Source organism: Phoenix dactylifera, chromosome 16 (genome assembly GCF_051530095.1).
Source record: "Phoenix dactylifera cultivar Ajwa chromosome 16, Ajwa_hap1_PhDact_Kaust_v1.1, whole genome shotgun sequence".
Lineage (NCBI taxonomy): Eukaryota > Viridiplantae > Streptophyta > Magnoliopsida > Arecales > Arecaceae > Phoenix > Phoenix dactylifera.
In genome coordinates, this window is record NC_143205.1 from 16,336,187 (window position 1) to 16,348,771 (window position 12,585).

General features: G+C 39.2%; 1 protein-coding gene across 1 annotated transcript; it reads right to left on the bottom strand.

Annotated features, from left to right (window-relative positions):
* Nucleotides 1–3,647: 3,647 nt before the first annotated feature.
* Nucleotides 3,648–11,252, bottom strand: LOC103706425 (seipin-2-like). Its single transcript, XM_088712519.2, has 2 exons — nt 10,147–11,252; nt 3,648–5,906 (listed from the first exon to the last, which is right to left on the bottom strand). The coding sequence occupies exons 1-2, from the start codon at nt 11,155–11,157 to the stop codon at nt 5,628–5,630; spliced, it is 1,290 nt and encodes a 429-aa protein (XP_088568645.2). The 5' UTR covers nt 11,158–11,252; the 3' UTR covers nt 3,648–5,627.
* Between the last annotated feature and the right edge of the window lie 1,333 nt (nt 11,253–12,585).

Here is a 12,585-nt window from a genome sequence, read left to right on the forward strand (position 1 = left end):
AAATCTTAATCCCAAATTAGTTGGCTCGGCAATATGAATCCTGATCTTCCTCCATCCCATACTGTTTAGGTCATATTTTTGGAAAGTTGTAATGATATCAGTTTCTTCCTTATTACTTCATCCCATGTAATTCTAGATATATATGGATATGATAGTTTTTTTCCAATTGTCGATGATGGAAAACAAAATGGCCAAGCCTTGTCGATGTTTGCTAAGATCAGCGGTGAAGTCATAACTAAATCTGAGTTGGCACCCTCAATGATAATAAAAGTTTTAGCCAGAGTTGAAGGATTCAACTTCAACTTGCACAAGTTGGCATAAGGTCGTATGATAGAGTTCAGCATTTAATTCTACTAGCTAGAAATTGTCACTATATCCTTGATGGACTAGCTGGTCCAACCAACATGAACTCCCTAGTTCCTCCCCTCCTTTGTCTTTGTCGAACACTTGAGCTGTCATTCTGCTGCTCCTACCCGTTGGTAGGTGCATACTTGTGAAATTCCGACGTCGAATGCATGCATGAGGACTAATGTCTTTTTTTATATATTTTTTTGAGGTAGTGTCGTGCGTACAACATAGTTAAGATGATAGCTACACATAAGAGTGAGATAAAGAAACCCATGGCCATGAAGCGATACCGTAGGACCCTCTCATTTATCATCCCTCAACTCCGCAAGCATATATTCTCTTACCCTAGCCCATGTGGTTGTGCCATTCATATGCTGTTTCACCATCTTGGGCCACCTCACGTACGTCTTTTACTCTCCTCCTTCAGGTTCGCAAGCTTTTTTTCTTCCATTGCTGTCTTATTTGTTTAGTTGTGCCTACGGAGTTGACATTGCTGTCAAACATTTGCCTGAGAACTCCATTAATTCCCTTTATCTTGCACTTCATAGCTTGCTAATTGGCGACAAGGCCCATCATTTGGAAGCTTGGGGGTTGGTATACTATAATCGTACGGTTTCATTCTGTTGATGGAGTTGGTATGCCACCATAATGGTAATGGCAAGGAGTGAAAGCTTTTCAGTGTACCAAAATTCAAAAGCCTGCATGGATGAAAAGAAGGCAGTAAATGACTACGTGCATGGACCTAGTGACGGAGTAGATGAATAAAGAGCCTTCTTGCTACTTGGGAAGATAATTTTTAAGCTTGTGAGTTGTGGCCCAGTATTATGTGTTAAAGGACATGCGTGCAGATATATGCTCAAACTTTGTGGACTCCAGATTGGCCTAAATAAGAGGTCTGAGACATGCTCAATTGTAACCCTTCAACATGTTGACTTTTATCCGGCTTTTACTAGCATCCTGGTCGTTGTTGGATTTTACTAGATCTGGTCATCCTCGATCACTATAAGTTACATGTATTTGATTTGATATTTGATTGGATAGAATAAACTTGACCAGACCGATCGGATTGTTGGACCTTACCGCTCAATTAGCTTTATCCTTCTTCATCCTTATCGAGCATGAAGCCCTGTCTTTCCGTTGTTCAGGTCCCAGTTGGTTCATCCCGATACCTAGGCAGTATTATCGTTTCAGTACCTCAACCCTGTCAGGTATCCCTAGAATATGGTTACCATTTATCTTCATTGAGTCACTTAAATCATATCTGATTTTGACTGTTTCAGTTCACCTTGTTTAGACCGCCCATGCAGTCGGATACCACTGCCTGATTGACATTGCCTTTTATCCATCTTGATTTGGGCATAAGGTCGTATCCCCAATAGTATCCTTATTTTTAACTTTATTTAGCTTCTAAGATAATGATAAAATTTATAGTATTTTAATAATATTAAAATAGGTAAATCTGACCCATCTAACTGAAGTGGGATTTTTGAAGCGAAAAGAAGTAACCCAATGCTTCAATGTGTGTTTTTCGAATTTTTGGTAAAATGATAAATACTTGGTTAAACTGGTTAAGCATGTTATTGTTACGATAGTAATTATTTTAAATTATATTATATGTTACGTTATAAAATTTGAAAAATATAATTGGACAAATTATGAAATTTGTTTTATATGGATGTATTCTTAGCACGGCTATGATCTGGCCCCACCAATGGGATTATTCACTGGCCATGTTGACTTGTAATCTAAGAAACTGATTTCGACACCGAACCATCAGTGATTAGAATAGTGGTATTTAGACACCGAACCATCAGTAATTAGAATAGTGGTATTTGGCACTTTATGCATTCTGTATTTGACCCATGCCATTGGGTTACATGGCCATAACTTGATGTTGGATTTTTTATATCGATTTATGAAAAATAATAGTAAATTTCAAAAGAGACATATGTGTTATTTGAAAATTGATTTATTTTCGATTAGTATCATGCTCTTAATTATATATTTATTTAGAATATTTATATCCCACTTTTTTTGTGTTATGTTGTTTGCTAGGCTAGAGTAGTTCATTATTCTTTTTCTATTTTTTCAGATTTTGAATCATGATTGCTTGGGACTTGAGGGAGTACGCTAAATCTTTTGAAGATATTCACAGTTATTGAAGTTCTAGTTTGGTCTAGTTTAGTTAGAACAAATCATTTGATTTGATAACATATTTTGGCTTATGTCACTTTGGAATAATTAATTATGAGAATGATTTTGCTTAAATCTTGATTAAATCAGTTTTCGAGGATCGAACAATCATTATTATTACTTTGTGATTATTATGACTTGATTTGTAGTCTTGCATGCTCGCATAGCCCGTCCTGCAAGTATGCAGCATCTGTTATACTCCGAGTTTGGAGTGCGCTCTAAGCTTGGGGTGTGACACCGAGCGAAGTATTTAGCTTTCAAGAATCGTGTGCCAACCTAGGGATAGCATTCCTTAAAGATATCGCTACCAGCCCAATCTGAGATGCATTTGACCAGACATATAAGAATGTTCCATTACATGGTTGTTACCAATTGTGCTCAAGTAATGAGTTCAATCCTCTGAGCCGCATACTCTCTATTTCCATTAAATCATCAATTCCATCTCCAATAACAACCTCTCCATTCAAGATCAAAATCCTTCACCAAAACCTAATCACCATAATTTCACCAATTGTCACATCAAAATATGCATCACCTGAGATTAAATCTGTGGGAGTAAAGAAACCTTAATTAAATTAAAAGTATAAAACAATTTCCTTATGCTACAGGCAAGACAATAAATGAATAATCCATGCAATGACCATTTTCCCTATAATAAAAGGAGACACACAAGATGCTAAGCTCATTAACAAGAGAAAACAACCAAGTAGCTACAGTGAAAGAGCACCTTGATGGAACATGTGTGTTTCCATCACAAATTAGTTCAATTCTTTGCTGCATAACTTTGTGAAACCACTTGACTTGCAAAAGCACTGATTTAACCACATAACGTGGCCTCCGAGTTTCATGCAGCCTCACCAGTCTCTGGAAAATCCACCTGTGCCCTGAAAAGTAGGTATTACAAATGGCAAAGCAGAAAAGAATCTTCTGTTCCCAACTTGCTCATTTTATGGAAAAAGCCAGCTCTGAAGTTGCCGAAGAAGCATGATATATATATACACACACACACACACATACATATACAAGCTTGGACAACTTAAGTTGAATGAGACATGGTAGGAGCATGTCTACAGTAAAAGAATAAATATTTTCACACCAAGAGGATATTACACAGCAAAAGAATGTAATTAACACAAACTATTCTCATGCCGCTACTTACAGATGCAGACTGCTGGAAGTAATTTACATCACAGAATCATTTATACCACATATAAAGCACCCAGCCATGAAGTTTGCTCGTCAAGCCATGCACCTCACTTTTCTTCCACAAAAACACTCCTTATTAGCCAAGGCATCCGTAATATCATCTCTAAAAGAAAGAGAAAGAATTACAGAAACTAAAAAATGAGAGCAAAATTATCAAATCTACGCCGAACAATCATGATTGATAAGATCACGACCATCAATCGCATGCTTCTTCCTCTTGAACCAACTACAGGCAACACATGTACCTAGCACTATCACCTCTATTCCGCATCAATAAATTTGTTTACTGGTAGAAGTTAAAATAGTCAACTCTGATAATTTTTCTGCCCAACATGTTGGACCAACTCTTAACCCAGCCTCAGACCTTGCAGTTCTCGCTTCATGCTAATAAAAAATAATGATAAAGGTTAAGAACCATTCAGTCTATATCACTTGACATTTTTTTTCTCATACTAATTCTTCTATACCCCAAAACCTAACCTCTTAGGAACTCCAGCTTTCGTGCTCCAAAAGCTACATGTCCACATCTGCTCTGCCAATAGGCTACTCATCTCTCGTATAGGCACTCATTACATGTTTATCCCTCGCAAATAGTGTAACAGTAGTTGTGATATGACAGTTAGTTCCCCCATTCTTAATTTTTAAAAGAGCTACCAACTTCCAAATTGAAACTATCTCAATTTCCAAGTTTTATAGCTGAATATGACATCTTTGAAACTGAGCAGCATCGATAGTTTTTGCCCTCAGTAGACTACAGAAGTATGCATGACATAACTGATGTGAGTGTTCAAATCATGATTACTACCCCAAGGCACCTGAAGATGGTATCTTATTTCAGACAGCGGCAAAATGGGGAAATGGTGCTTGCAGAAGACCTGTTCTCCTCTTTTGCAACCATGTTTTAAAAGTTCGCATCCTACATCCTGCTTTGAGAACCACCAACAGGCCTTGACCTTGGAACTATAATAGGTCTACAGCAGACAAGAAAAACCAGTAACTCCATGATGAATAACCCCATACTGATCCAGATATACAGCGTCCTCCTGCAGTTCCATATCAACTTCTTAAAAAGAGGAAGCTCTGACTCAAGTCTTAATCAGATAGATCTTAATGATCAAATCTTAATGAAAAAAAAAATAAAAAAATAATAGGCAGATCAGGATCTGCTTTTCTTTTGACTGGAACGAGCTTGGCCCCGGTAGCTTCTTGAGAGATATCACTCGCGGGCCCTTCCTGCCTATATGTTTCCTTTGCAGCTACGGAATCAGCTAGAGAGGGATTTCGACCTTCGTTTTTCGGGAGAATGAAATAGGGGATCTTTGACTTTCCGGTAATAACTTATTCCCTTCTTTCCCTCTCTTTATGACCAGCAAAACTCACTCGCGGGGACGGGAGCTGGGTTGGCTCCGTACCGGCTGAGGGCATTAGCACTCGACTGATAGGGATAGGAAAGGACTTTCGATTTAGCGTTGTAATTTTGACTACATCCCTTCCTTTTTCGAAGACGACGAGCTGTCCACCTTCATTACCTAAGATGAAGAATTTTCACCCATGCTACGAGTCTGCGGTCAAGCGCAATCTGAGATCCCTCTTCGATAGATTCTTCTTTCTCGAACGGATTTTTTTCGGACTTGAACAAGAATTGGTCAAAAAAGCCCCGATCCTCCATTGAGAATCATTGATAACGAATTCTGCTTTCATTTCCCCCGTTTTCAAAATCACAGAGTTACTTACGGAATGTCAAACTGTTGACTAATGACCTCAAAAATGCGTGACGTTTGGGAAGCATGAGCAACCCATGAGCCCCTGTGAAATATTTGATAGGATCCGTTTCGGATTCGTCCTAGATCCAATTGAGTTGATACGCCATTAGATTCGTGTTACGATGCAGCATAAATCTCAGGGATACCAGCACCAGGCCTGAACTCTGCCCTTTGTTCAAGAACGACTCTTATGCATACAGTAGGTTCAGTTCCTTCTGTGAAGCCTGTCATTTTTAATCTGAGAAACTGTGATTCAGAAGAATAGCCTGCTAGTAGAGTACCACTTTTGAGAAAAGTCTCTGTCAAGCGAATGTGCGAGCTCTTGAATCGTAGCATGCATGGCTGGCTTGAACTAGCCATGACATTACCATCTGCTGACAAAAACTCTGTCCGGACCTTACCTCAGCAAAACCAAACATCAAGGGTCAACATAATTAGCATAACAAGAAATAAACATAAACAAGCAAGAGATAAAACAAGATATTTTAAATATTTCCATGACTGAGTTGCTAGCCCTGATATTTTGTATCTAAACTATTTGCACTAATTGATAGTCAGTCTATCAGTAAGCTATAGAACATAAATATCAATAAAAAACAAGGGAACACAATATCAAACATAGGAGGCACAATATGAGGAAGCAATAGCATTTATTATACTATCATATTCCCTTTCCTCATGGATATGGTACCAGTCAAGAAAATATTCCATTTAGTAATTAAAACAAAATGAGACCTAAAAATATAACATAAAGGATGACGTAATACATCACCTATTCAAGTGGATGAAAACTAAGTTGCATGTCATTTCTTATGAGGGTCATTCTTTTATGTTAACTCTCATAAGAGTTGTTGTAACAATCCGGGACCTTATCCAAAAAGGTTAGTCAAAAAGTATTATTTAGATTTTCTGGCTCTGTATAAGTACCCAAGATCTATCCAGTGCATACCCGATCTGAATCTAAACACATGTCTGCATGGGTCCTCACCCCCCTTGGTTTAAGCCGTGGCATCTTTGCTAAGCTAAGAATCTAGATCCAATCAAAACGAATCACAAACACCGTGATTGGCCCATGATCAGTCCCAAACGGACCTGTGTTGTAGTGTCCCCTATTTCATATAGGCCATGGATTAGATCCACTCTAATACCATTTGTAACAATCTAGAACCTCGCCTAAAAAGGCTAGATGGAAGATGTTATTTGAATTCCTTAACTCTGTATACATACCCAAGATCTATCCAATGCATAGCCGATGTATGACTAAAAACACGCCCGCCCATATCCTCATAGTCATTCTACCAATTCAGCCCATTACAATTTGTGAAACTAGTAAAACAGCAAGAAGCATCAAGAATCCATGAACTTTGGAGTTGGCCAGTACCTATATAATTATATAAACAGGTAATGTATCTTGTAAGCAACAACAGTCACAAACATAAAACCTAACAATAAGAACTAATTTTATTTCATTCTATAATTATTGACCATTAAGAACTCCCAACCCTGTCTCCCCCCTCCCTTCCTGTCTCTTACATGCCCATGCTTGGGCCCAAATAAAATTCATAGCTTGAATAAGACCTTAGCCAAACTTGAAACCTAGACTTGCATATCAGATTTGGATCCCAAAAAACTATAATTCTTATCAAAGCAGGTGAAGTGACTATGATGCCTATATGGAAGTGATAAACCTATTAATTCTACATGTGTGGGGATGACTAGAGGAAAACAAGGCAATAGTTAGGTTAACTTCAAGATTAGAGTTTTCGTGCATGAATGAGTAGGTGCAGGTTCCTCATTCTAGTTCCTTATGGCAAGCAAGGAACGAAATGAGAAATTTCGCTAAGGGCCCTCTGCCTCAGAGGCCTCAGAGTGATACCAGACCCTTCAGAACTGTGCCGTATTACTTGATGACTCCCCATCAAGAGCCAATAAACATGGTGCTCATGGAACTCCACCTTTTCTGGCTTCTGTCTTGGTGAGGGGTTCAAAAATCAGTCTTTCTTCGTGCTTTCTAGTTGTTTTGTATGGACCCCACCACCCTAATTTTTGCTTAAGCAGGGTATCTATATGGCAGCATTGGTAGCCAATTAATACAAAGAACAAATAGACCCACCTAGTTTGGATTTGACCAAAATGAGCTCAAAATGCATTTGTGAACATACTTCACGCACAACTGGAACATGTAATAGAGAACAACCTTGATATAAACTTAATGCCACAAAAGGTCAAGTTCGCATCCATATGCTGAATAAATGCCACTTAAGCTTCTATTTTGGGATATCTGACTGATTTCCACCTGTACAAGCTCTCATTGGTCCTTTTTCAGTCAACATGGGAGTACATTTATCATTTTCAAGAAAGCCAATTCACAAAGGGATGCAGTTCTTCAACTATCACTTTAGTGTGCGAATTGAGCTAGTTCCAATTTTGATTTGCCGGCTACTAGTTTCATGGCTTTAATACAGACTTGTTTCAGTATATAAGGCCTATGACTAAAAAATAGAGCTGCATTATGACTAAAGTTAGAGGTTTGCCTCATTTTAAATTGCAATCCTATTTGAAATATCTCCATCGCATTCATCTTTTAACTTGCCGTTTTTCATACAATTTTTCTCACTGTATTGCCTCATTGTTTTGTGCAGTTTATATTTTTTACTTGCCTCTTGCAATGTGGCAATGGTGAAGTAGATATACATATATGGCAGTTGCATGACTAAAAAAAAGAGTAGCTTACTTTTAGACAAGTTGCACAAAGGAGAAGGAGCAATCTATAATATACACAGACCTCCAATAGCATCACTTCATGACTATCACATCACAAAGGTGATCTTAGAATAAGAGTGCTTGATCAAAACAATTCAGAACCTTCTAGGTTTAAGCCATTTGGTTGATGTAACTCTAAATAGGTTTAATAGAGGTAAAAGTTTATATATTAATTTTCACCATTTGATCTGAAATCACAACTAAGAAGAACGGTTGTTTTCAGGAATTCCAAATTCAATTCAGAACCATCTAGATTTAAGCCATATGGGTGATATAACTCTAAATAGGTTTAATAAAGGTAAAAGTTTATATATTAATTTTCACCATTTGATCTGAAATCACAACTAAGAAGAATGGTTGTCTTCAGTAATTCCAAATTTCTCTTGAACCACCTTGAGGGAAGTCAACATTTAATAATACAATTTGTGGATGAGTGCCTCTCCACTAAACTACCAATTATTAATTATCTAGGCACATCTTTAATACAACTAACAAATTTAAAAATAAAGTAACTCTCACCAATTAAACTAAAAAAATGCATTGTTGGCACCATTGCTGGTGTAACTGTTAGTCACTCTAGCAATAAAGCTTCTTATAGCACTGCCAGACCTTGAATTGGTTGCACATTTTCCTCTTGTTTAAACACTGTTTAAGACAGTTTCTGATGCATAATAAAGTTCATCCAGAGGAATAACTGACAATATTAGCCTTGTCTCCATATGTAATATGGATGTCCTCGAATGAAGCACTTGTTCAACTGCTGATGGCAAAGGATAGATTGTGCAGCTCGTTGGTATTGACCTTCAGCTGTGAGTTTTTACCTTGGATCACAGCTTCCACACACTGGTTTGCATCACAAAGGAATTAAGAATCTTAAGGAATGGAGATTGTTGTAATATACTTTCAGTGATTCATCTAAGATGACTATTATATTGGCTAAAAAGGTTGATACAAGTACAGTTGCATCTGTCAATAATTAAATGATAAACAAGAGCAAGGGGCACTTTCATGTTGCCTCCTCGTAATCTTTTATTTTTATCCCTCTTTAATGGCAGCAAGTAGGTGAAACAGTGGTTACATGCATCTCCATATCAACTCCTGTAAATCCTGTGGGTCTCATGTCCTCTTCTACTCTGACTTTTTGTTCCTTCAAGTTTTCTCCTCGATGTAAGATAAATCTTCTCATCTAATAAGGTACCTCTCGTTAATTGATTTAACAAAAAAATAGCTAAGTGCATGAGACTCCTGCCACTACGGGTTTGAGGAGAGTCAGATATACGCAGCCTTACCCTCGTGCACAGATGCTATTTTCATGTTTCAAAATTGTGACATCCAGGTCAAAATGAAGCAAGCTTCTCATTGCACCAAGTCTTGCCTTCGAAAAATATTAATTGATACGTTAATAAACTATATATATATACATATATGTAAGTGCATATAAGCATATGTCCCTCGACAAAATAGATGAGAAGCATAGCATGAGAGGGGTGAACTGATAGTGTCTTATTGCCTGCAAGCATTGGTCATTCCTTCACCCAGTGATTAATGAGGAAGAGGAGCAATAGTACATGGATGTTCCAGGTCCAGCCCTTTGTTCCTTTTTTTTTGGGGTCAAAACCCTTTGTTCCTTTAATGGTTTCCTTGCTACTATTGCACCTTTTCACTCTTTCATTTCTAAGCATATAAAGACTCTTCAAGATCCAAGCCGGTATAATATAAAAGACACAATCTTTCCAAATCTCTAGAGTATCCAAAAATATACGAACATGAATATAGAATCAAAATTCAAAAACCAGTCATAGAATAAAGTGAATTAACACAGAGGCAGAGAAAGAGAGAATATGAGCAAGAGGCAGATAACAAAGGTCCATACCTGGAACATGCCAAGTTTTCGATTATAATCTGATTCCGGCAAAGTCAATGAAATTGTCAACTGCATTTTGTGATTTGGCGGCACCGACCGCCAACCCCCATGTTCCCAAGCTCCAGCCTTTCCACCAGAAACCGAACCACCATCGCAAGACCCTACCGGCACGAGAGCATCCGGAGTCGGCTTCGTGTAATCAAAATTCAAACCCTCCGTCATCTGGAACGGCATCTCAACAGCTCTGCCCATAAACAATCTCCCACCTAAAAATGCTCCCATCAAGAGCCCAAACAGCCCGAAACAGATATAGAAAGACCAGAAGCACCCCCAAGCAAATCTCGCCGCCAACTTCCCCACCCCCTGCTGGCTTTCAAGACTCTCGGACACAAAGGGGATAACTTTCTCCACTAAACTCTTCCATACCCTCAAAGCCCTCCCTTTTATCCCATTTCTCGCTCGTCTCAGGGTGCCGAAAGGATTGATGAGGAGAAAGAAAAAGCAATGCAGCAACCAAATGGGAAATGTGATGGAACTAATCAGCAAACTGAGTTGAAAAAACACAGCTTTGACCACAAATCCAGCAACGGAGACCGGAGGCGATTCTCTAACAGGAGCACTGCTCGTCGCCGACGATCGGAGAGAAATTTCCGGGCTCCGGTCTCTTCCCGTGCTTATTTGATCCGAAGTAAGGGTAGAGCTCGAATTATCCGGCGTCTCCAGAGCCTCCTGGTCTTTCAACGCGAGGAGGATCTTGGTCCGGCTTTCTCTGAGGCTGGTGATGCCTGACGGGGAATCGGAGCTCGAGGATTCCTTGAAGACGGCGGCCGGGATCCGCCTGGAGGGTGGCCTGCGGCGGCGGAGGGCGGCTGGGGAGGGGTAGTGGATCGCGTCGCCCGGGCCGTTGGCGGTGGACTCGGGTGCGGGGGTTGGGTCGAGGGTTTCTTCGGGAGGGAAGGAACCGAGCGCGTCGAAGAAAGGATCAGGGGAGGAGTAGGCATCGAGCTCCGTCTCGTCCATGGGAAGGGAAGGCGCAGAAGGGAGGAGGGAGAATAGGAGGAATAAGGAGGGAATAACGCGTGGCCATTCATAGATTAGAGGGGAATACACCGGCGATTCACGGGCATTGGGATTTCCGGGAACGGAAGAATCTGGGCCGACACTTGACCGAGCCCAATCCAGACTTGGGCCCGGTTATAGTTGAAGCCTGGCCATTCATAGAGGGGCCGGAATAGAGCCCAAGATTTGATATATGATGTTATTTGTAGGACAGAGACAAAAGATGCCAAGCCCCTCCAGTATCACCAATATGTGTAGATTTTAACGCAGCTCGGACATGAGTAGTTGTTGATATTGCAGTGAGGATGACATTAATCTTAAAGTAATACTAGTAGTTGACGCCTTGAGAATGGGTCATGAAAGGATAAGTTTATATACTATAGTAAGGTGAGCAACCGTTGTACACTTATACTAAAAAGAAAAAAAAAAAAGAAAGAAAAAAAGAGGAGGATAAGTTTACAAAAACTAAAAAAAATCATGAGCTAAGCCTGCTAATAATTATTTTTGCTTGGAGATGTAGGCCTGAGACTTGGTTGGATCATAGGCTTCTAGGTTAATTATTGACCCATCTAGTGTGGGTCCAAAGATGGACCCAAGGAGAATTTCGAGTGTTAGATTAGATGAACTAAAACTATATTCATACTTGGCAGATAAGACATGCAATGTAATACTAACCACATTATTTTATTTGTATATGTATTCGTTTCTTCTATTATTCATATTCTTATATTAGAAGTAAAGGGGAAATAAAAACCTCGAATATCAATCCAAGCTATGAGGTACAAATTGCAAGCATAACGGTTTGTCCAAAGAAGGGTAGTGAAGTTACAAGAAGTATCAGACATTCAATTAGCCACCTGATTCTATTTTTGGTATATGTGAGTAATCTTAAGTTGTAATGCAGATGCAATAATATGCATGTCTGGAATATGAGGGTGGTTGGATTCACCGTCTTCTCTCGATCCTTTCACCATCTTTTCCTGATCCAACCACCGTAGCAAAGTCTCTTTCAATGAACACCTCGGCTAACCATGGTTGATTCATTAACAATCCATACTCATGTCGGGTTGCCTTCAACTCCTAAGGCTTTGTTTAGGAACATCCTATCAAACCCCGCTAGCCAGAAAGATGGCAAAGAGAGAGTGTGAGATGAAGAGGTAGAATGCGTGGATGTTACAAGTTTTGATCTCTGCATAGAGAAAGAAAAGGATCTTGCAAGATCTTTTTTTTATTCTGCTCGGGTTAGGCTTTAGCTAGAGATGGCAATTTACTCCATCTCGTCGGATATCCAATCTAACCTGAATCTAATGGGGTGGGTTTTACTCTAATCATGGTAGATCCAAAATTGGTACAAATATGCCTCGAATTTGATCCAAATATATACAATAA